The sequence below is a fragment of the Suillus subalutaceus genome (assembly GCF_016647625.1).
Source record: "Suillus subalutaceus strain FC151 chromosome Unknown DFJ58scaffold_2, whole genome shotgun sequence".
Lineage (NCBI taxonomy): Eukaryota > Fungi > Basidiomycota > Agaricomycetes > Boletales > Suillaceae > Suillus > Suillus subalutaceus.
In genome coordinates, this window is record NW_024540251.1 from 532,336 (window position 1) to 555,681 (window position 23,346).

At 48.7% G+C, this 23,346-nt stretch overlaps 8 protein-coding genes across 8 annotated transcripts; 4 read left to right on the forward strand and 4 right to left on the reverse strand.

Moving 5' to 3' along the window:
- Window positions 1–1,582: 1,582 nt before the first annotated feature.
- DFJ58DRAFT_755106 (CMGC/CDK/CDK7 protein kinase) lies at window positions 1,583–3,050 on the forward strand (the record flags this gene model as incomplete). The annotated part of the gene is made up of 7 exons (XM_041388042.1): window positions 1,583–1,679; window positions 1,729–1,778; window positions 1,829–1,962; window positions 2,014–2,193; window positions 2,243–2,361; window positions 2,411–2,597; window positions 2,651–3,050. The coding sequence occupies exons 1-7, from the start codon at window positions 1,636–1,638 to the stop codon at window positions 3,047–3,049; spliced, it is 1,113 nt and encodes a 370-aa protein (XP_041250911.1). The 5' UTR covers window positions 1,583–1,635.
- DFJ58DRAFT_755108 (uncharacterized protein) lies at window positions 3,051–6,394 on the reverse strand. Its single transcript, XM_041388043.1, has 6 exons — window positions 6,106–6,394; window positions 5,972–6,046; window positions 5,804–5,920; window positions 5,475–5,748; window positions 4,608–5,419; window positions 3,051–4,552 (listed from the first exon to the last, which is right to left on the reverse strand). Exons 1-6 carry the CDS (start codon window positions 6,208–6,210, stop codon window positions 3,344–3,346), a joined length of 2,592 nt encoding a protein of 863 aa, XP_041250912.1. The 5' UTR covers window positions 6,211–6,394; the 3' UTR covers window positions 3,051–3,343.
- Window positions 6,391–7,525, forward strand: DFJ58DRAFT_755116 (NADH-ubiquinone oxidoreductase complex I, 21 kDa subunit-domain-containing protein). Its single transcript, XM_041388044.1, has 5 exons — window positions 6,391–6,609; window positions 6,675–6,776; window positions 6,831–6,995; window positions 7,056–7,068; window positions 7,124–7,525. Exons 1-5 carry the CDS (start codon window positions 6,465–6,467, stop codon window positions 7,200–7,202), a joined length of 504 nt encoding a protein of 167 aa, XP_041250913.1. The 5' UTR covers window positions 6,391–6,464; the 3' UTR covers window positions 7,203–7,525.
- A 127-nt stretch (window positions 7,526–7,652) lies between these two features.
- Window positions 7,653–10,060, reverse strand: DFJ58DRAFT_755122 (alpha/beta-hydrolase). The gene is given in 16 exon segments (XM_041388045.1): window positions 7,653–7,779; window positions 7,793–7,990; window positions 8,045–8,059; window positions 8,112–8,254; window positions 8,315–8,423; window positions 8,486–8,624; window positions 8,676–8,696; window positions 8,747–8,855; window positions 8,905–8,963; window positions 9,011–9,220; window positions 9,273–9,399; window positions 9,454–9,474; window positions 9,538–9,590; window positions 9,647–9,661; window positions 9,721–9,873; window positions 9,927–10,060. The coding sequence occupies 15 exon segments, from the start codon at window positions 9,967–9,969 to the stop codon at window positions 7,837–7,839; spliced, it is 1,371 nt and encodes a 456-aa protein (XP_041250914.1). The 5' UTR covers window positions 9,970–10,060; the 3' UTR covers window positions 7,653–7,779; window positions 7,793–7,836.
- A 1,049-nt stretch (window positions 10,061–11,109) lies between these two features.
- On the forward strand, window positions 11,110–12,413 carry DFJ58DRAFT_755135 (Alpha/Beta hydrolase protein). The gene is made up of 3 exons (XM_041388046.1): window positions 11,110–11,250; window positions 11,309–12,008; window positions 12,059–12,413. The coding sequence occupies exons 1-3, from the start codon at window positions 11,127–11,129 to the stop codon at window positions 12,309–12,311; spliced, it is 1,077 nt and encodes a 358-aa protein (XP_041250915.1). The 5' UTR covers window positions 11,110–11,126; the 3' UTR covers window positions 12,312–12,413.
- Window positions 12,414–15,268: 2,855 nt separating this feature from the next.
- DFJ58DRAFT_721059 (cytochrome P450) lies at window positions 15,269–17,325 on the reverse strand (the record flags this gene model as incomplete). The annotated part of the gene is made up of 11 exons (XM_041384764.1): window positions 15,269–15,350; window positions 15,407–15,536; window positions 15,595–15,605; window positions 15,655–15,780; window positions 15,833–16,010; window positions 16,066–16,165; window positions 16,218–16,340; window positions 16,388–16,503; window positions 16,555–16,703; window positions 16,753–17,077; window positions 17,130–17,325. The coding sequence occupies 11 exons, from the start codon at window positions 17,323–17,325 to the stop codon at window positions 15,269–15,271; spliced, it is 1,536 nt and encodes a 511-aa protein (XP_041250916.1).
- Window positions 17,326–18,823: 1,498 nt separating this feature from the next.
- Window positions 18,824–20,817, forward strand: DFJ58DRAFT_865882 (uncharacterized protein; the record flags this gene model as incomplete). Its single annotated transcript, XM_041394169.1, has 7 exons — window positions 18,824–19,020; window positions 19,062–19,150; window positions 19,267–19,308; window positions 19,482–19,677; window positions 19,834–20,027; window positions 20,248–20,481; window positions 20,548–20,817. The coding sequence occupies 7 exons, from the start codon at window positions 18,824–18,826 to the stop codon at window positions 20,595–20,597; spliced, it is 1,002 nt and encodes a 333-aa protein (XP_041250917.1). The 3' UTR covers window positions 20,598–20,817.
- Window positions 20,818–21,296: 479 nt separating this feature from the next.
- Window positions 21,297–23,117, reverse strand: DFJ58DRAFT_865889 (P-loop containing nucleoside triphosphate hydrolase protein; the record flags this gene model as incomplete). The annotated part of the gene is made up of 8 exons (XM_041394170.1): window positions 21,297–21,443; window positions 21,493–21,647; window positions 21,701–21,793; window positions 21,839–22,119; window positions 22,173–22,339; window positions 22,369–22,763; window positions 22,841–23,012; window positions 23,061–23,117. 8 exons carry the CDS (start codon window positions 23,115–23,117, stop codon window positions 21,297–21,299), a joined length of 1,467 nt encoding a protein of 488 aa, XP_041250918.1.
- Window positions 23,118–23,346: the final 229 nt, after the last annotated feature.

The following is a 23,346-nucleotide window of genomic DNA, read 5'->3' on the forward strand; positions in this document are numbered from 1 at the left end:
GATTTATCTTAGCTATTCTTAACCAAGTGGTTAACAGGTTCGAGATCTATTCGTGCAGGTTTGAAACCCGCCGACAATGTTTTTCTCCACGATTGCACCTTGTGCATGAGCTCATGGAGAGATCATCGAATGTCAACCATAAGAATCATGGCCAAGTTGTTAACAGATTCGAAATCTGTTCTTCCCTCATGGTGCCACGTGCAGGTTCAAAACCTGCTGGCAATAGTTTTTCTCTATGATCCCACCTCGGGCATGAGTTCATGGAGGTCTTCAAACATCAACCATAAGACTTCATGACCAAGTTGTTAACAGATTCCAAGTCTGTTCTTTCCGGTTGGTGCAGGTTCGAAACCTAACGAGAATATTTTTTCTCTATGATCTGAATGCCGCGTACCATACTGCGATGGCAGTCGTCTAAGTATTGGGAGCAAACATCGAATTGCATGTGTCGTCAAAATTAAATACTCGGTACATGTGGTGATATCTACTATAACGTAAAAGTTTGGAAAGGACAGAAAGCCTAGCGGGAGCTAGAAGGCTTGAAGCAGACAAACTTGTTCGTCCGGTGCGTGAAAGACACGGGAACTGCAAGGCATCCGATGACTGGAACATGTTCAACGTCTAACGGGGAAGGGGGTCTGTTACTAGTAGCTGCACTGGTACTTCCAGTCTGCAACGTTACTGGGGTAGCTCTACCGATTACACTGGATGTCCCTGCTGGTAGCGCGCAGCTGCTTGAGGCAACAGCATGGGCTTACTGACCAGGAGGACGTGGTGGCTGCGCCAGCCTATGCCTTTCTCCACTGCAGGCATTAGCGGTGAGCTACAAGACAATATCAGCATCACGAGACGGATATTCAAAAATTGGGAAAACTCACATATTTGCATCGCGTCGCAAAGACGTCTACAAGGGGAGTCCTGCGTTGGCGAGGAGGAAAAGAGATGATTCACCATTGGTGAACTAGGTAGTTTTCATCCGTGGTACCCGTCTCCTCGTTACTTGCTCCCGCGACAAGAGTGGGATCTGGACTTGCGGAAACAAGTGGGCAGCGGAGCAGTTGAAATGTAATCCGTGTAACCAAGGTTTTGAAGAAGCGCACGCACGTGAGTCACGTTCAAATTCATTCATGCACTTCCCGCCATTCGTATACATGAGTTTTGTATGACTCCATCATGATCATAATAGGCTTTTGGTACTTACATAAATCCATTGAGACAGTTGCGGACGCCTCAGAAAAATACATTTCTGGGAAACAGCTGTACTGTGAACAAAGAAAAAGCGCAAGGTGTTCCGCAGGAGATTGGCTTTGAGAGTGAGCTAGAGATTCATCAAGATGGGCCAGATGTTGGCCAGACAGTAGTGAAATATGCCCCGTCGTTGAACGACAGTGTCCAACGAAGCGGGTGCGCCAGGCTTGGTGGCCAGTAATAAAGACAGCAAAGCCGATTCACCTCATGGATGTAAAAGTACTCAATATTTGTGACTCGTGAGGGATGCAAAAACGGAGGACTATCATGATGATGGTAGAAGATTCAGAAGAGGCCGCTAAGTCCGGGCCGCTGCGCAACAGATTTGCGCGGAGCCAACGCAAGTCACTAGTGTTATTTGAGTAGCACCCCACCTTTACATTTACCATGGATGCTGTTGAAAAAGCCAACACAGCGAGACAAAAGCGATGGTAAGCTCCTTTGTTTTATTCGGTAAATCGTTAATTCATCACGCTGCAGGGTAAAAGACCGGAAAGTTGGTGAAGGTACATACGCTGTCGTGTACCAAGGTAAGGTAGCTCATCTGCTTAGAAGCAAGTCTTTCTCTGACTCCTGTCAGGCCGAGAGGCATCAACAAGCCGCAAGGTTGCCATCAAAAAGATAAAAGTTGGACAATTCAAAGATGGGCTCGACATGTCTGCCATTCGAGAGGTCAAATATCTACGAGAGCTTCACCACCAGAATGTCATCGAGGTCCGTCGTCAATGTATCCTTGTTCGTGAACACTGACCATCTTCCTTGTAGCTTTTGGACGTCTTCTCTTCAAAAACGAATCTTAACCTGGTGCTGGAGTTCTTGGATAGCGACCTTGAGATGATAATTCAGGACCGGTCACTTGTCTTCCTTCCCGCTGATATTAAGGCATGGATGGCGATGACCTTGCGTGGGCTGGAATTTTGCCACAGAAATTTCATGCTTCACCGAGTACGTTACAAGCCCATCACATCCTTTCACCACTCATGACATCTTGCAGGATCTGAAGCCCAACAATTTGCTCATTGCATCTGATGGACAACTCAAAATCGCTGATTTCGGTCTAGCAAGAGATTTTGCAGACCCGGGACATAAAATGACATGTCAAGTCATCACTCGGTGCGTGCTTTAAAGTCACTGCTTTGTTTTCGCTCCTCAACGCACGCAGATGGTACCGACCACCAGAGCTACTGTTTGGCTGTCGATATTATAGCTCGGCGGTCGACATATGGTCTGTAGGCTGCATATTCGCAGAGCTCATGTTGAGAACGCCGTACCTTCCCGGTGAGAGTGACATGGACCAACTCAAAACTATCTTCCGGGCACTCGGAACGCCCACGGAAGAGGACTGGCCGGTGTGTATCCGTATGACTGTCTATGTCATGCTTATGTCTCATGTTCTCACAAGGGCCACACCAAACTGCCAGATTACGTGCCAGTCGGACAGTTCCCAAGAACGCCCCTTCGCGACCTCTTCACCGCCGCCTCTGGAGATACACTTAATCTTCTTAGCAGGTTCCTCGTCTATGAGCCACGAAGGCGCATAAACGCAAGAGACGCTCTCAACCACGCATACTTTTTCGCCCTGCCACACCCGTCACACCCCTCTAAGCTCCCCAAACCTGCCGCTCAAACATCCCGCCCCCTCGAAGAACTTGATGGTAACGTCGACATGGCTGGTGCTGGGCCAGGCGCCAAAGCCGTTGCACCCAATAAACTTAAACGAAAACTGGCCTCCCCCGATGGCACCGACCTGAGACCACTCGCTCGCAGATTAGACTTCACTCAACATGCGAAACACTCATGATCACCGTGTTGACAACCAATGACTCCTCCGTTCCGCACCTTCATTGGTTGTGTATATGTTATAGTGACTAGTCTTGTAGTAAATATGTATGAACTAAAACCTGAACGCGGTAATGGATAAAAACAAACACCAGTGGAATGATGTACAAGACAGTGCTCGGGGCAACAAGTTAATGGTTGCATGTGACAAGTACCGCGTTAATGCTATACAACTTTCGTTCTGATCCCAAAGTCATCCATGCTCTTGACGTAGAGCGTATATGCCACTGATTCTCCACGCCGCTTTCTTCTAAACTCAGTCCATCGTATCCCGAGCAGTGTCACAAACTGTACACTTAGTTGCACTGGTAGGGACCTTCAGCATGCAGAGGGAACAAGTCCACGTATCCGTAGATGAGCCTGGGACCTTCAACCCTGCAGCAGACCAGTCAAACCCTTTAGGAGCTGGGGCAGAACCTGCACCAGGACGGGCCGCGTCACAGACAGTGCATTTAAGCTTCGCGCTGTCTGGATTAGAAAGCATGCAGGTATCACAGTGCCAAGTCCCAGCGTGTTGTGTTGGAGGCACTTTGATAGCAGATTTTGACCAGTCGAATATCTTCTGAGGCACCGCGGCTGCAGGCTTTGCGACACCACCTGATCTCGGCGCGTCGCAGATTGTGCACTTATCATTGGCGCTGTCAGGGTTCTCCAGCATGCATGTGCCGCAAGACCAAGTACCAGAGGTAGTAGCGGCAGGTGCCTTCATGCCTGCTGCAGTCCAGTTGAACCCGTTTGTAGATGGGGCTACTGGTTTGAACTCAAAGGTAGGAAGGGAGGGCCTAGACATGCTTGCAGCTGTGATACGAGCTTTGGTGTAGCTGGGCCCAGCGGGATAGGCAGCCTCAGCAAGCTTGAAGCTAAACTTCGCCAATTCATCGACCTCCATAGCTGCTACAGCTTCTTTGGGGGGCAGCTTCGCCTTCGGGGACGTAGTCTGTGTCTCCTTAGGAAGGTTACAGGATGCCATCAACGGTGCCGGCGGCACCTCAGACATTGGTTTCTCCTCAGCTGACGCAGTCTCCTTGTCTGCGTAGTAACTGTACCGCAACTTGGACGGTTCCCTAGGAACCGATGTCTTGGCTCCAAATGCAGTCTTCATCGGCAAAGCCGGAGATGGAGCATGTGAGAAAGAGAACGGCGTAGCGCTTGGCGTAGTAAGCGACGAAGGGACATCCTCAACTGGCTCGATAATCTCAGCAGGCCGCGTGAAGACCGAAGATTTGTCCTGAACCATCTCGACATCCTCCTGCACCTCTTCCACGGATAGCATGACGGGAGTAGGTTTCGCGGTCTTTCGTTTCTTTGTAGGGCTTTCGTCCTGGTCTGAGACTTCTTCGGCAGTAATCACTGGCTTTGCAGTCTTGCTATGACCGTTGGTCATCGGGACATATGTGTCCTGAGCTTCGCGAGTTGGTTTCTCTTGCCTCTCCATGTCTGGCGGGGGCCGTGCGCGCTTACTTCCCTATTATCAATATCAGTCTGGCCCCCTAAACCAGAATCACAACTTCCCCACTGACCTTCGGCACTGTAGCTTCAATAATCGCCTGCGCGGTCATTTCTGGTTCCTTGTGCTGTTTCTCTTTTTTCTCTGCTGGAGGGCGCGAATGTCTTGCAGGAGGCTTTCTAGCGGGCATCTTTACAGGACTGGCAGTCTGATACGGGTTTGCCACGTCAGGTTTCTTGAGGGGAGTGATTTCTTTAATGAGCCCCGTCATATAGTCGGCAGCACGCGTAGGTCGTGTTGGAGGCTGTGGCGGTGAATCGTTCTGCTTCCACGTTTGCCGTAAAGGTGAAGGTACGGCTGGGGTCGTGGGCTTTACAGAAAGACCCGCGGTGCGTAAACGAGGCGTAGCTGTTCCGTTCACCTTTGGCGTAACAACAGCGGCCGGAGCCAATGTCGATGCAGGCACTGGTGGAACTGGAGTCTTCTCGTTAATTGCAGGTGTGGAACGGGTGGGAGAATTTGAATTTGAAGTCGGGAATATGATGCTAGACGTCGATGACGGGGGCGCAGACTTCTGTGCAGTCGAAGACTCAGCTTCATTGCCGACACGGCGACGTTTGGCATCGGTTGCGGAAGGTGTCCGTATGGGAGATAGCTCAATACGAGGACCTTGAGGCCGAGACCCGAAGCCAGGCGATCGATATCGGTTGCGTGGACGTGCACTACCCGCACCCTGCCAGCGCAATATGCCGTTTGGATTGCGCGAAAGGGTCTTTTTCGGAGCGTGCGCGTCGCTTGATACACCATTTGGTGTCCCGAACCCAAGGTTAGGAGAGGATCCACGCGACGGAGATGTCGAGAACCGGAATGGTTCCGGTTTGTCTGCTGTTTCAGTATAAGTGCACACTTATACAGCATGCTGAGAGCAAGAAATTCGTACCTTGCACGTTCTTCTGGATGTAGTCCACGATGCCAGCTGCCTCGAATTCGTTAAGAGGCCGCCCTGCTTTCTCGACAAGGAAGCGAGTGACAGGCTCGAGGTTCTTAGCAAGCGACGGACTTTGATGCAAGTAGGGGGCGATATTGGTTTGGTGAGGTGGTGTATTTAAACTGTAGAGAGGCTGTCGGGCGGGCGTGACGGGTTGGAACGGCCCATTAGAAGGTTCCGGTTGTTGGGCATCCCAAGCAGGTGGGTAAACTAGTTCATGTGAAGGCTACTCTTCGTGAATCAATGTTATCAGACTAAACAGTAGTTAATGGACTACAAACCTCATGCCCTGGCGGTACATCACCAGGAGGAAGAGGGAGCACAAATTCAGGCGCAGAGTTCCGATCAAGTTGAACTTGACGAGCCGGTATATGAGGAGGCCCCTCCTGTTCCTGAACCTGCAAATCCTCGTCCTCATCATCACTGGAGGACGAGGCACCTGAGCGCACCAGATCCTCAGCTCGATCATCTTCCTCGGCGCCACCGAATCGTAAGAAGCTCATTAAACCGGAAATGCTCCATAACTTAGACATACAATGTCAGACAAAGGTGCAGATAGAAGACAATAGACCTGTATACTTACCGATTTTTTCGTTGGAACTGGCTTGCTGTGTTTTGCTGGGCGAGCGTAGGGAGATGAATGGGCAGTCCTCTTCACTCGGCGGTCATTCCGCCTGTCCACGCTCATTCTCCAATGGGTCTAGAAATGGGCCAGCAAGATAATAAATTGCAGGCCACCTTGTGCTCGTTGCAGAACGGGCGACTAGCGACTGGAAACAAAAGAATAGAGGACGTTGAGGACAAGTTGTAATTATTGGACTGACTTGGTGAGCAGCTGGCACTTTCCGGTTTAGGGCCGGTCAATGTTCGCGACGAACCGTGACCTTGTCTTCCTGCACACAACGACGACAGCAGTCATTCTTTTTGTCAACATTTGTCGCCATGCCGAACAAGGTCGTCACGACACCATACCCGCTCATCGACGCTGACCCACACGCTTTCCGCGTTGTCCGTTATTTCCGTTCGTCAGACTATGCAACCTGGGCCGCAGGAACAGCCGCATTCCCGGGTGCTTTGTATTTCTGGAGTACGCATCCTTGTTTCAACCAGAACGCTTTGTATTAGGCTGATATGGATTGTCCTTGTGCTCAGATATGGCTGACCCCGCAAAAGTTCGTCTACGGACCAGCCTTCGGCTCGGAGGCTTCCTTGGCTTCATCGGCGGTTTCCTGCTAGCATACCAACGGTCAAGTTGTGAGTTTCCCTGGTTGTACACGACGTGAGCAGCCTCATTGTTTTTCTTGTTAGTTCGCTTCTGGGGCTGGTCAGAGAATAAACGAGAGGAGGACTTGGATCTGGCCGAGCTCTCCCAAAGGGCAGCTGAGGGTAAGCCTTTGTATGGTACATCCAGCCAGCCAGAGTGGGTGCAGGGTACTGCATACCGGAACTCTGCGTGGTCTCAGTTGAAATTTCGTGAGTATCACTGGAGTATGTCAATCAACGTTTTTCCGGCTAAACCTATCGATTTTGCAGACGCATTCCCCATGTACGAACATATGTCACCATTGTCTATAGTCTCAGACTCACAGCAATAATTATAGGTTCAACTTCGTCAACCATCAACATCACGGTACCGACCCTGCAAAATATGGCGTGAAGGAAAAGGAACTATCAGATTAGATATCGATATACCTTCCTGCTGGTTTTACTGTCGTTGGCTTAGCAAGACGCCATGCACTTGCAGGGGGAATGATTTCCCCGCATGACTACGGAATGAATAAACATGCCTGCTTTGGCTCTAGAGTATAATGACCGCATCGTAATCGAAGTTCCTGGCTATCACGACGCTGGAGCATCTCTGACCGCTCTATTGTATTCGGTGCAATATACTGCAGTGCAGTTGTGGACTCGAGTGCACATGCCCCAATCTTCAATCTGTTGCAAATCCTGCATACAAAGCAATGCCGATAATGCGACAACAAAAATAAAAACATACATTTGCGGTTGGCGTTTGAGCCGGCTAGTACTTGCCATCTCACAGAACTGCAGTTACCGAGTATTCCCGGTAATATGACGACTCAACATGAAGTATCCGAGCCCTCCAGGTAGTTGACATTTCCGTCCATGATCTGATTTTGAAGATATCCATTGATTTGTGACAAAGATTACTGAACTACCATTCAGTACAAGCAAAGAAGACTTTCACATCACTTGTCACTGGCTGTAGATACCATCAATCCCGTACTACCTCAATCCCGTACCTCAATCCCGAACTGTCACCTCACAAGCTACTGGTCGCTTCAGGCAAAATTGTCTAATCGCGCTCTCGTTTAGACAGGTCGAAAAGGGTAGTCAAAATGTTGTCCCTGTGCTTGCGTATACCGTCATGGAAACTCTGATTGGTGATGAGTTGTTCCACATTGCCGATGACAGACGCTGCCTCTTGCACGAGACCAAAATCGACATACCTGGAAGGTGTTCATATGAGGGACGACAAGAGTGACTTAAGATACGTTGCTTACATGTCATCATAATAGCTATGGGGTGGGTATTAAGCCCAGTTCGTTAACAATCACAACCTCCACTCACGTTGCAGCGTTCACTTTCACTTTGTTCTTTTTCAGGGCCTCTTTGTCATACAACATAGGCCAATCTTCATCGTGAGCCAGCAGCTCGGCCGCGCCCTGCAGGGGACGTAGATGACGATAATCTCGGAACATGTCGGGGAATATCTGTCGATGCATAGATCCAATCTCAATATCTCGAAGACGCTTGAATGACCATGGACGTACCATCTCCCCCGTGAAGTAAATCGGGGCATCTCGCATAAACTTCACTTTCCCCCAAATAAACCTATCGTTCTTCTGGATGGTGCGATGTGCAGACCAGCCTGCCATCCGCCTGGGACAGAGATGACCTGTTGATATATGCCTTGCGAATTGTAGGATCGATCCGAAACGCACCCTTGGCAATAGATAGGCTCGTGGAGCACTGCGTAAATTGGGTTGGTATCAAAGCTCTGTGCGCTCTGTACACTGTCAAGAAGCCCATATGATAGCTTCCCAAACGTATCCAGGTCCGTGATCGCTCGGAACACGAGCTCTGTGTGTACGAATAAGCTCTCGTTGGCGAAGTTGAAGTGAGTTTACATACGGTGGACCCGATCGATGCCACCTAAGCATAGAATATGAAAAGCCACACTTTCACAGCAAATCAAAACCTACCATGCGATCCAAATTGCACGCCGAGTTGTAGCCACCGCGAAACTGTCAGATTGCCACCGTTCGGAATAACGACATTGTTGTCTTCTAGGAAACCTAAGATCCGACGAACCTGTTGTTGATCAACAACTTGGTGGAGGTAGACTGGTATAATTTCTTACATTTCGAACATCTTGGGGATACTTTGCATAATAAACCTTGTTTCGTTCTTCCACCTTCACTAGACAAACTGTTAATTGAAAGGAGGGCAGACAGCTAGCCACTTACGAACGAGGGCTTCGTAAACTGAGTCGGGAGAATCGACCATGGGTGGGATACCGCCAGTGATGAAGACCTCTTTCAAGCCATCACTGTGGAACGAAAGGTAGGTGGCAGCACAGAAGCCTCCGAAACTTTGCCCAAAGATTGTCCATTTACGTGCTTCAGGATCTTTTTTGCCGTCGAGGAGAAAGTGCCGAATGGTTTCACAGTCTCTAACTATCCTTTGCGTGAACACTGGAGACACTTTGCGTTATAGGGGAATACCCACCAATGTTATCCGCACGAAAGTGTTTGAGATACTTGGCAATGGCTTCATCATCCATTTTCTTCGTTTGGAAGATGTCCGCTGTTATTGGCGTGCTCAGACCAGTCCCGCGAGGATCAAGCCAAAGAGTCTGCAATTGTCAAATAGAAATCATGGATGAGCGAGGACTTATGACATTGCCTGCCTGATATTTTTTCTTGTGAAGCTTGCTCATAATAGTATATTTAGTCTCGCAAACCCTCCCGTGTATGAAGACACATCAACGTACCGCATTCCCCAAGTCTACGCTGAGAGATAGGTCAACACCGAATCCTGGGCCACCTGCATGACGTAGAATTTGACCTCTGATCGCAACTGTTTGAGTCATGACGAATTACCTTGCAAATACAAGACTGGTTTTTGCAAGTGGACATCATGCACGCAATACTTGAAAGAATCGGGAAGGACATACGATAAGGTAAATCCGACTCTGCAGCGTCTGTACCAGATCCTTTGGCTTCATCCAAAGGAATAAGGTTGCGCGCAAATATTCGGATGTGTGGACCATCCGGTTTAGTATAATCCACGGGCACAGAAAAGAACCTGTCGATAACCTTGATCGAGCCTGAAATTCTATTTATGAGCTCGTTTACTTATCCTGACAACAGCGCCGCTGACCTTTAAGTATGTATGGTTCTAGTTGTGTGACTGCCATGTTCATATTCCCGGTTTTTCGAGTAGCTCAGGTTAAGAGAAGACTGAATCAGAGACAACGCCATGACTCGTACCAACCTAAATGGCCATGGTTGCACCTATACTTAGTTTCCCAATGTCATGTGCCCCTTGATTGACAACGATAAGGTCACGTTTCATTAATTTGGCGTGCACGTCCTGCTCAGAACGTAAACAAACATTGTATTCCAAACCTTTCAACCGTGCATGCAGAATAACATGTACGAAAATGAAAGCTTTTAAAGCAGTGTAACAAAATTGAAAAAAGTTCACAAAATAGCCCCAGGCTGTGAAGGAAGTCAATATCGTGGTGTTTGGTTCCTCATGGAATTCGCCTGTGGCACCTTGCTTTGCAAGGTCATATAAATTCAGTGTTCTTCTGATAAGTGGAAGCGGCCAAAGTTTTGATAGCCGTGACTGAGATGAGAGTGACATCCGCCGAGTCATCAGAGCGATAGGGATCATGTCTGCGAGTAGGTTGCTAATGAGGTGTTTGCGTTACTAGTTCGTTGCCGCAGTGTGCTTGATAACAGTTGTCCTAGAGATTTATGTGCTTTCGTGCGGGTATCTGGGAGTTGTGGAGAAATTTTAGAGCAGCTGGCCAACTACCAAGACCTTTCTCGGCTTCGGGCCTCAATTGAGAAGCCGCATGGTGGTATGTCCGGAACAGCGGTACATTCGTTCCGCCTATTTTTCTCATTGACAGTCAAGCTTGAGCTCGAATCAAGCCTCAGTACTTCAGTCTTCAACGAAGAACATCTAGTATCGACCACATGCTTGATCGCCATCCGATCTCAACGTCCGAGTTTATCAGAGTAACATCAAATATTCTGAATGGCTTGCCTTGTTGTCTTTTCTGGGTAGCATATATTATAGCAGAGATACATCCGACGCTCTGAAAATGAGACGTCAATGCATATGCGCGTACAATAATCTATGCAAGTGTCGATTATACCAAAGGTTTGCGACATTGTCGCGGTGTTTGAAAGCGATTTATAACATGATTTTAATCTAGAAAGGGGGTCCTACACAGATATCAATCTAGAACTGGACCAGTTTGACGTGCGGATTTGCAAAAGACTCACATTTGACAGCGGCACGTCGGCATGAGACGGTCATTTGGAACTAGAACAGCGTTCTAGCTAAATGCTGCGGGGAGTCATCCAGTGCCTCCATTTAAATCTGGATCAAATGGCGACTACTCCACTGCCTCGATGTTCGCCGCCTCACGTCATGGTTATGTCACCGGTTTTCTTCCACTACACTATAAGTACCTTAGACCCTAAATATCAACGCCCATCATCAACCTAACGAAACCCACCCACCAGCACTTAGAAGCTACAAACTACAGAAATCCATGTCCTCACTCAAAGTAAGGGAAGGCGAAGCCGATTTCAATGTTACTGGCGCAGACAAGCCCTGCAAGACTTGGTACAAGGTGTATGGTACTCTCCCCCACCCACATAACCCACCTCTTGTAGTACTTCACGGCGGTCCCGGTTCATCCCACGAATACCTCGACATCCTCTCCGAGCTTACGCGTCTCTTCGATGTACCCGTTATAGTTTATGATCAACTCGGCAATGGACGCTCCACGCACCTCCCAGAGAAAAACGGAGACGTGGACTTCTGGACTGTGCAGCTCTTCGTTGACGAGCTGCACAACCTCCTGAATCACTTAAACATCCACGACAACTATAACTTACTGGGGCAGAGCTGGGGAGGGATGCTGGCATCAGAGTTTGCAACGCGCCAGCCAAAAGGCCTCGGGAAACTGGTGATTGCTGACTCGCCAGCGAGTGCACCACTGTGGGTTAAGGCCGTCAACGAGTTGAGGAAGGAGTTGCCGAGGGAAGTACAGGATGTGTTGGATAAACACGAGGCAGCGGATACAACGACGGATCCAGAGTATATTGCCGCAATAAACGAATTTCACAAGCGGCATATGTGTAGGCTCGACCCAATGCCTCAATCCCTGTTGGACGGGCTTGCATGGATGGAAAAGGATCCAACCGTGCACTCAACCATGTAGGTGTTTCGTCCATCTGTGTCATGCATCTTCAATCTTCGGGGAACAGGATCGGGCCGAATGAATTTTACATCACTGGCTCTCTAAGGACATGGAGCGTGGTTGACCGGCTGCACAATATTCAGGCGACGACATTGCTCATCAACGGAAGGTACGATGAAGCACAGGACATAGTCGTAGAGCCCTTCTTTCAGCGTATCCCGAAGGTTCGATGGGTACAATTTGCGGATTCAGCGCATGTCCCGCAGCTGGAAGAGACGGAAAGGTTTATGCAGGTGGTGTGGGCCTTCTTGCGCGGTTAAAGCGACTGGAAGTATAGAAGCAGCGTAAAAGAAGTGATGGGGTGTGCAGTATGTGGTACAAATCGATCATGAGTGTGAGGTGTAATATCAATGGATTGATGACATTGCGGGCAAAGGCCTTCAAGGCTTCAAACTGCAAATGGATTGCATCAGTTCTATGAGACTGAATTACGGTTGTCCTGTTGTCTCGCACCTGTTCCCTTACTAATGCTTGTTTTCTTGAGGGGCTTTCTTGCCTTCCGTCGTTGTTCACTTCATCACATGGCCGCATCCTCGTCTTCTGCTCTGTCTTCGCCATTGGCTTTGGTCCCTCCTGTCTTGTTTGTCACAATGGATCAGCAACTTGCAGGCGATGCTGTGTCCGTCGTATCTAAGCCTGCTTCGCATGAACGAGTTTCGCGTTGACATCTCTATTGACATCTCCGTCCAGTTGCCTGGGACTTGCTGCGGCAATCGAAAGTAAGTTCCGCCCCGGCATCAACACAAAACAGGAGCGCACGCAAACTACACATATCAGAATGATACGGCTCGGTCTGCCACTTTCAATTCTCCCACCTTTAGCTTTCGAATCATCCTCGGTCGCTTTGGAAGAGCCAACGACCGAAGGAGTGTTCATCGATGAAACTTCAGCGAGGCTGGGGAGGTTACATCATCTGCCCGACCGTCAGACTCACTCTGTCCTTAGCTTGCGTGCATTCTTGGCCTCCAGCCCTATCAATGTTTCATTTGGTGGTGAATCCTGACAGTTTTGGTTAGTCCGTCGAGAATCTAGGTTGGCACGTACACATCTCAGGGATATACCTTATGTTTCTGAGACGATCCGCACGAGGCGTGAAGGTGAATTCTATTTCATGGACAGACTATCACATAAAAAGGAGGTTTCGGCCCAATGACTGGGCCTACTTAAGACGAAGCTCTGAGGATCTATACGCTGCAAAAATGTTGTCAGGTTTCGAACCGACTGCAAACAGATTTTGATTCTGTTGTGGTAACCACTTGGTTAAGACCAGTCAAGATGAGCCTCCGAGGAATCCATCCACGAGTGAATGTCAAAGTGTGTTCCGATAGAAAAAACCTTGTGGTCGGCAGGTTTCGAGCTTGCGTAAGTCCGACAGAAACATATCTCGATTCTGTTGCAGTAACCACTTTGGCCAGGCGAAGTTGAAATGAACCTCCGAGGAAATGTTCATCGGTGAATCTTCAAGGCGTGTTCTGAGAGAAAAAATCTCTTCGGCAGGTTTTGAACCTGCACTGAGGCAGTCGAAGAGACAGATTTCAATTCTGTTAGAGTAACCACTTTGACCAAGGCGAAGTTGAGATGAACCTCTGAGGAACTGTCCACCAGTGAATCTTCAAGGTGTGTTCGGATTAAACAAAAACTCATTGGCAGGTTTTGAACCTGCACTGGTACAGTCGAAGAGACAGATTTTGATTATGTTGTAGTAACCACTTCGGTCTGGGCTAAGTTGAGATGCACCTCCAAGGAATTGGGCGTGTTCCGATAGAAAAAAAAACCCTGTTATTCGGCAGGTTTCGAACCTGCGTAGTCTAAGAGAAACGGATTTTGATTCCGTTGTGGTAACCACTTTGGCGAGGACGAAATTGAGATGAACATCCGAGGATGAGTGAATCTTCAAGGCGTGTTCCGATAGAAAAAACCCTCTTGTTAGGCAGGTTTCGAACCTGCGAAGTACAAGAGAAACAGTTTTTGATTCTGTTGTGTTAACCACTTGGGCCAGGACGCTTCCTGGCCAAGTTTAGACGAACCTTCGAAGAACTGTCCATGTCCGCAGGTTTCGTATCCGCACCACAAGAGAGCAGATTTCTAATCTGTTCTGGTGCCAAACGGTTAGCTATGACTACCCAAGATAGGCCTTGAAAAATCCATCCATGAGTGAATGTTCAAGGCGTGGTAAAAGGAAAAGATTGTTTGTCCTCGGTTACGAGTCGAAGCATTGACAGTAGAATCACATGACATTAGCAGTCATTTACTACTTACCAAAGATGAAATGAAAAGACTAGTTTGCGTTTAATTCGATGGACACAAAACATGCCGGGAATAAGCGAGTCGGGGGCTGGCGCCGGCGCCGTCACGATATGACATAGTACTGTAACTGCAGGACAAAAAGCCGGACAACCGCGCTATACTATGGAACCTACAGGTTGTCGATCGCATTACGTAATCTCTTTAGAGGTGTACAGAGTCCTCAACTTGTGACTACCCATGTCACGCGTTGTAACAGAGCGCGGCTGTCCGGCTTTCCATACAGTTCAGCGTTTGATCTGTTAACTTCAACTTTTAAAGGTATACACTTGAGTAAAATATTATCATGTAGTGATGTATGTGGAGGTCCGCGAGACCGTCCTCGAGAAACTGAGCACACAAGCTCGTTCAGGAGCACTGTTCGATGATCTACCGCAAGCTGAACTTTCGTTTTACACCCAACCTATGGCGCACGGCGATTGCCTTGCTTACATGCAAGCAAAGAGACACCTGTGTTATCCTGTATATAAAGCATATTCACCACTAGTGCTTTGTGTACTTCCCCACGTGTTGAGATCCTTCATGTGGTGGAATGGCACGACTCGGACGGGACACGCGGTGACGACATTCTTCGCATTGGTGCCGGCAGAACCCCAAGGTTGACGGACAGGCTACGAGGTTTGAATCTGTTTCTGATGTTCACAAGACTTGGAGGTCTACGGTTGAGAGGTGGTGTGGGATTCACAACGGCGTAAGATCGCAGTAGTCGAGGGTAGTTGCCACGCATCAAGGCGTCCGCCATTGACGCGAAAGCTCAAGGACGTGAACCTGCTCCTTATTATTGGGCGGGAGGTGCTAGATGTATGTGTTATAATGTAGACCGCAAGGAGCATTGATTCAAGAAGATGATACAAAATATATACAATATTGGGATGCACGACAGATTTAGATCACGAGAATCATCTTTGTGACCTCAATAGTTAACATCCTGCTGAATGAGCGCAGTAGCTTTTGCAGAGCGAGGCTTAATAGAGCACTTGAAGGGTTTGAGGTGGCTGGGAGCACGTCTATCAGAACCAGCACCGCGGATGCGATAAGATGCACGACATACGTGATCGTGCCTGATGTATGGTCGACTTCAGGGGTGATCTCAACACCCTTCTCGACGACCTTGGAGATATCAAACACTGCGAGTGACATCACGGTGGATATCCAGACAATGGTATCAGCGAGATGGAGACCTGTCCATGAAAGTTAACAACGTCAAAATACTGTTTGTTGAGCATGATTTAGGCGTACCGGGGCAGACACTGCAGAGCAGGAAGTTAGCATTGCACTTAAAATCAATGCCATTCTTACCGTCTACCAAAACCAAAGCAGATCGTGCGAGGTTCGAGTTCAGGATCTTTTCCGTTATTGTCCAAGAAGCGTTCAGGGTTAAATTGCGAGGGGTTAGCATACGTCCGCGGGTCATTGAGCATGAACCTGCCATTCAATTTGGTTGATATGTCGAATACGGAAATATAAAAGTACTGACCAAATGTTAGGTATTACCAAGGAACCTTTTGGGATATAGTACCCGTCATGGATATCGTCCTCGGTGACGCGATGGGGGATGGCTGTCAATTGGGCGGTTGATACGGCCCAGCAATTAAAGAATACGATAAACGAGATCCACGCACCGGTAGGGCCGACAACACTCCAGCGAAAGACTTCTTTCACACGCCTCAGTATAAGGGAGAGAGTCGCGATCTGCGAAGGAGGGAAGACCATCAGGACCAACAACAGCGTCTATTTCAGCCTGAGCCTTCTTCTGCACATCAGGGAACAGTGTCATAGCAAGGAAAAACGAATAGATTGGAGAAGCTGTCTGTGGAAACAGGTGTTAGTCAAAATATGGTGATATGGAGGGAGGAGCTAACCCAGTCGGCACCACCAGAGTATAGGCCTGCAGCAGACCACATCACCATATCATCCTGTTCCGCAGATAAAGTACGACCTTCTAACAGATTCGAGGTGAAAGACATCGTGGCAATGCCAGCAGCCTGTGAAACGTTCAACTCATGATCGCAAAACTATAAATGTTTATTACCATCTGATCCTTAACGAACTTGTAGGGTATGGCAGCCATATCCTCACGAGTCTTGGACCATTCACGGGCTAAGCGCTTGAAGCCAGCACCAGGGAACCACTCGGGGACGTTGGCCACTGGAATAATCAGACCAGTTACAAGCAAAGGTCAGAGTATTATAGTCTTACAGAATGGCATGGTGTCAACCATAAAGGCGCCGGGAGCAGTGGACCGCGAGAATTGGTCCATAGCGCGGTCTGCAAGGTCGATAAATGGATCGTTGTTCTCCTTCACCTCGTAACCATGAGAGATTCGCAGAATGATGGCGCCAGCGGTGCTATAGAATTCAATGTCCCATCCATGCAAAGGTAAACCATACAACATACTATCGAACATGAGCTTGCAGTTGCTCGGGGTTCGAAAACACACGCTTCAGGAATCGGCGAGTCTCAATCTCCTCGATCGGGTGGTAGACACACAAGGCGGCGCGATTGCCTATGACTTGATGTATGTTCTTGCGGGACTGGTGCAAGCGGCCACCATACGGAAAAAGAGCCAAAGCGCTCTTCCAGCCAACAAGTTCGCCACCCATAGGCAGAACCGGACGGTCAGAGTACACAGTACCTTTCTTGTCCAACATGTTCACCGCATTCTCGACTGAATTTAGCACAATGATGTGCTGACCCAGAATTTCGACATGTGAGATGTCGCCTGTACAGCATGGAGTCGAAATGTATCATGTTGGGAGACATGAGGCACTCACCATACTTCTTGCCCCACTCTGCAAAGGTGAGCCAAGGCTTGATTCGAGGTATGGCTTGGATGTTCCCAACGAGAGGCCACCCACGGGGGCCGGGGGGATATGATGCAGGATTCTTGTTCAACACCTGCTTGACCAGGAATGCTCCGATACAAGCAAGACATAATAGGTCCAGCCAAGTAACATTGGATGTCAACATGACCCAGTAGAAGAGAATGGACAAGTAGTAAAGAACGAGGCTGAGTGATGAGAGAACAGATAAGTAGAGTCCTAGTAGATAAAGGCCGAGCTTCGCCGGCAGCAACCTTGTTCAAGTACTAACGCCGTGTACCATCATTTGGAGAGTGCATCAAAGGTACACTAATTGTACGTCATCGCCGGTATCCTTTGGGAAGTAGCGAGTCGGGGCAACAATTCGAGAAAAGATGCAGAAAATTCACTGTCGCACAATATATTACACGTGTAATGAGGATGAGCGCATTTTAATAGACAGGTTCTGACAAACGATTGAGTTGGATATAACTTTCAGAAAGCACAACTTGGAGGGTTGGATTTGGCAGTAGTCGGAAGATGCTTGAGCACCGTGACATTCTTTTTCTAAGAGAGGTTTGTCCGATGAAGGGCCACCGCGAGGTTTACATCATCAATCCATGTTTGCTATAATGGTGGTCATAACACAATCAACTCGCGAAGGTTGGTTTCACTTGGTCAGATGAGATTGTGAGTGCATCAAGAAATTGAGGTTGATGAAGGAGAAAAACTTACAGTGAACGAGCTTGATGGAATCAACACCTACTCTCACTGAAACATCTTCTCGAACCCCATAAGTTATGGATGATAGCTGGAAAACTTTCCGAGGAAAAGCTGAAACCATCGTGGGGCGCTGGAGTGGCAACTCGTGAATGAGAACTGTGACCTGATTGAGCTGTGGATCGATGGTCGATGACGATTGATCGGTGACTTTTGACCGTGACATCTGCGACCTAAGTGTTGACTAATGTATGGCTGATAGTGAGTTCGAAGGGGATAGCGAACAGATCGATGTGGTTATGAGACGTATAGGTAGATAGTGTGACGAGAAACAAGACAAGACGTTCAGAGACGGGAACTTTCGTTGGAGCGTTCGGACGTGCTTTTGAGCGGGGAATCAGCGTATGAGATTTTGCTAGGGTATGAGTGTACATGGGGTGTATTCATACGTTTTCGAACGGTTGACTAGGCCAGAACGAGCACGAGTAGCGTATGAAGGTGAAAATGAACGGTCAAGGCAAGGGGATCGTGGAGTTTGAGCACAAGGTAAGATAATGTTTAAAGAAAGTGGAAAGCCTTGGATGTATCCGCGTGTTTTCGGATGCGCTCTTCGCATCAGTGAGTCACATGGACAATTTTCGAGCGTCGTGGCCCCATTCCATGCAGGCCTGACATGTCCCGCGCCGCCAGCCCATATTGCGCCATGGATGTCTCAGATATCAGACCTTGTGTAGGGGTTCGAGGGGGGTAAACGATCCATTGTGACATCCGCAAGTGGCAGAGGTCAGTGCATCTTTCGACTCTTATTTTCTTGCTCGTCCCGTTACTAACCGACACCACTCCTATAGAATTATTAACACTTGCTCTCCCTTTCACCCACAAATGCCTCGACCTTCCACGCTATCAACGAATCTATAACGGCTCTTTCCCTCGACCATTATACTGCAATGCCATCGCATTACCCAACCCCTACCTTACCAAGTCCTTCCCAATCATCTCACGCAAGCATCCCAGCATTAGACTCTGACACAGAAATCTATGCACACCTTCACAACACCCGCTCCCCTCCCCAAGTTCGGAACAGATTCCTCGACAACAGCTTGACCCTATCATTAGAGCGCAATATCCGTGCTTGGCGCAATGGGTGAACACGCACCTGTCGATGCCTTAGTCTCCACTGTCCAGCATCGTCTTTGATTACGGTGTCATTACTGGTATCAACTCTTCTGCATTCTCAGAGCCTGTTGCGCGCCTTCTTACTTCAGAGGAGGCTCGTGTGAGTGATGGTGGCAAAGGATGGACCCGTTTGGACTGAGTGACAGACGAGCGGATCGAAGCTCGAATAAGAGAAGTGGAAGGACGGGCTCAGACCTCGATCAATAACTCATAGGCAGGGATTTTGGAATTTGGGGAGATTGGATAAGTAATGTTGGTGAGTTTGCGACTCCTTGTCGATTTTCTGGCGTTTTGCCTCTTTTATTTTACTTTCCTGGTCTTGTGTTGTGGTGAACATCTGAAACTCATACCCGCGGGGCTCGATATTTTCTCCCTCTCCCGTGCCCTTCTTTCTTTTGTTGCAAAGGTCATTGATCATTTCACTATTAGCCCGCCTTCCACCAGACGCCTACACCCAACTTGCACTTCAACTCGCCTGGTACCGCTCCCGCAGATTCCTCGTAGTGACCTACGAAACAGCCCTTACGCGAATGTTCAATGCTGGCCTTACAGGGTGCGTAAGGAGTGCAAGTGCGGAGGAGTCAGACTCTGTTAAAGCTGCTAAGGAATGGGGACGTGGAGCTGAGTATGTGGCGGAGGGGGGCCAACATGAAGTGGAGGTGGATTCTTTTCATACCCTCCAATGACGACGGGATCTCGTGGTTTTTGATCCGCTAACCTGATCAGCCTCGCGATAGGCACTTATCAGGCCTGAAGTTGATGCTCGAAGAACTCCCTGTAGATGCGTCCACATCTGCTTCCTCCTTGGACTCTCCCTCGAGTTCAAGTCCCACCGATTCCCCGAAAAACATACGCACCCTCTCTTCACCGACCCTCTTTTCTCTCGCTCTCAGGAGTGGAAGCTCAGCACTAGTGGCCTGAGCGCCGGTGACCAATTCCGAGGCACTGGCTGGGAGGATCGTTATGGGATTAATTGTAAGTTTGATTAATTGTTTCATAATTGTTTTGCGGGATCGTCGAACCTCAATGAGGGATTCTTCGTCTGTAATGGTTTCCCATCTGCATTTGTTATTCTCGCCGACATCACCATCAAGTTGACCAGGTCGACCGAGGGTGTTCATTTCGAATTTAATTGGCGATTCCGTTCACACTCACCCTCGCCACTAAACCAAGCTCATACTCTGTCCTCTCACAGATCTCATAGCACCCCACCGCATCAAATTCTGCGTCGAGTCCAAATTATCATCTCTGCTCACCTCCACGAACAAGTTCAAACAGCATATCGCAGATGCGGTCCGGGATATGCGGGTGATTTGCGAGGCTGGAGAGCTCGAGTTGAAAGACAGAACGAAGAAATCAGTGGATGGGGTGAGCACAGGGGTGCACGCACGGTTGTCCTGCCTGGTGCAGGCTGGTGGCATTGATCAAGGTTCGTGCCTTGGCTCGTGAATGCGAAGGCCCGACACTGATGGAGATTGTTTGATTTTGACTGTAGATAATCGCAAGCGATCGAACACCCTTGTCGGTTCAATAGAAGTTTGTTGAATGCTCGATCGAGAATTCTATACATGATGAAACGGTTATTAACAACCGTCCTTGCTTGTCGCTGCACAATACCTGCCCAACTTGTGTTAGTGATAACGACGTCCAAACTCCACTAGATCACCCTACTCTCATTCGCACAAAACTAAACTAAACCTACTTATCGTATACCACGCAATACACCACTCAGACGCAACTGAAACGAGAAAACTCATTATTTATTCCAAGAAAAAGAAAAAATATGCCTTTGATCCAGATACAACCAACCGCGCGAGCTATCGTACAAACCAACACTAAAGTATCGTACAACTAGCCATCATCACGAAAACATCAAAGCCGTGTTGGAGTCCGATAACGACCATTCGAGTAGCATCTTCGCCAGCCCACCTACACCATAATCCTCTTCAACTCATCCTCCTCAATCCACTCATACTCGTAATAATCTAACAGATTGCCTACAAGTGAGCCCCACCCAGCCCGCTCCATAAATTTCTGGCTCGTGCAGATGATCATGCCTTTCTTGCATCGAGTAAGCATGACATTAGTCCGGCGCAAATCGGCGAGGAATCCGAGCGCCATGGACCGCACGAGTGAGATCACAATGTAATCTTCCTCGTTACCTACCACAAACGATCCGTAAGCATGATAGCTACAAATATATGTTGCGAGAACGAACCTTGAAACGAGTCAACATTGAAACATTTATCCTCCCAATCGAGCTCCTTGAGCTTTAAAACCCTCCTCGATCAAACTCCGCTGAGCGTCATACGGGGTGATGATGCGGAATTGCTTATTCTTCTCTTGCAACATGCTAGCGATGCGGAGAATGGTTTGGCACTCTCCAAGGTTCTGCGCATGACATTGATCAACTGCGAGTGACTGAATTCAAGTGACTTACCTTCCAGCTAGTTCCATGTAGTTGTTCCTGGCTGGGAATGTTGATAAAATGACAAGCCATTCTCTCGTCCGTGACGGGGTGTAGCGGATCCGACTTGAGTACGCAATCATACACAGCTTCAGAGATGAACTTTCCAATTTGAGGGGGCATCCTGTCTACAATAAAATGATAAATTTCAGGGTAGGGGAACATTAAAGGAAGGACTTACATTGGGTATCTAAAAAAATGGCATGGTCCTTGAGATGCTTGACTTCGAAAATGCTCTTCAGGTCCTGGATATCATCCTGACCATAGGGTGGCACTGAAGATGTCAGAACATGCGATTACATGCAGGAGAAATACTTACATTGTTTGTCGTCACCAATGAAGCACACCTTTCTAATGGAGGTGTGAGAGGTGAAGAGAGGAATGTAGTCACCAATCTCAATTTGGGACGCTTCGTCGATGACGAGGGTCCTCAGTGGCGCAGCTGTGAAACCTCCAAACCTTCGAAGAGCGAAAGATGAGAGCATAGACAAAGTACAGAGAATAACCGGGGTGGTCTGGAGCTCCTTAAAAAAACCTGGCGCAGAGAAGTCCTCAGATGTGATGATATTAGCCCGAATGTTGGCATAGAGGTGCTCGTGCCTACATTATGTTAGTCTGCCTAAATGGAAAAGCCCACCAGTGAAAGGACTGACCAGTCGTCGAAAAATTCCGTTGAAACAAGAAGCTTCCAATTGGTCAGGCCAAAGTCAGTGAGTTTCTCGGCAATATTCTTGACGGCAACATTGGATTGGGCAATGAGCCAGATGCCAGAGAGTCCACCGGCCAGGGCAGTCTGAACAAACGAGGCGATGACAGTGGTCTTACCGGTTCCAGGGGCCCCTGGATGACAGTAAGACGTCCGTCATTCGACTGCTGGAGCATCTGCTTCACAGCTTTCGTCTGGGATGGATTGAGGGGGCGAGTGACACGGTCGGCATGGAATCTGACCATACCCGCATCGTTCGCCTCCTCCGTCCAGGCGGAGGGCCACTGGAAGTCATCCCTGGGAGACGAGAAGAATACTAGCTGAACCCACGGGTTATCGTGCTGGAGGTCCATGAGACCTTGAAGGATCTCTAGAACCTTCTGAGCACGCTGGGTTTCAGCCTGCGTAGGGTCATCACGGCCGACGATCTTGATTGAGCCGACGGTCTTGCCAACGAAACTGAGACTGTTGGTGGTAGCGAGTTTCGCGATGCGACCCTGAGACCTGGTAACCTGACCGTCAACGGTGAAGCCCCGCCCTGCGCACTCGCCAATATCAATGAATGCACGCTAAGAAAATTAGTTGTCAAGTAAGGCACGGCGTGGATACGCGAACGACATGCCTGATGGTGGCCCTTACGAATTTTGTTCTGGTATCTGTCGGCTCGGGCATCGATGTGATTGTTCTCATGATCGATAGAAGTGGTGAACTGGCGTGTGACCTCGGTCGGCTTCTTCTGCTCGAGCTGGAACGAATCCTTCGAGCTCTTCGCGAGGAATTCCAATACCTGTGATTATGATCAGCACTATCATTCGCCAGGAAGGCAGTGAACTACCTCATCAGAGAGCCGGAAGGTGTCCACTGAGGGCACCTGCGCGAGACGATCCTCCATGGTCGAGAGTTGTGAAACATAGTGTGCGATCCATGCACGTAGTGCAAGTGAAGTAGTGCCATTCTTAGCAGCGGGGAGATGATCGATGATGGTATCATTGCGGAATAATTCGTTGATGTTTACATCGTGTACACCATGAAGATCACCAATGGCCTGTTTAATGGTGGCGAGCGGGGCACGCGTTTTCGGTCCTGCGGACTGGATATCTATCGCATTTGCGATTCGAAGA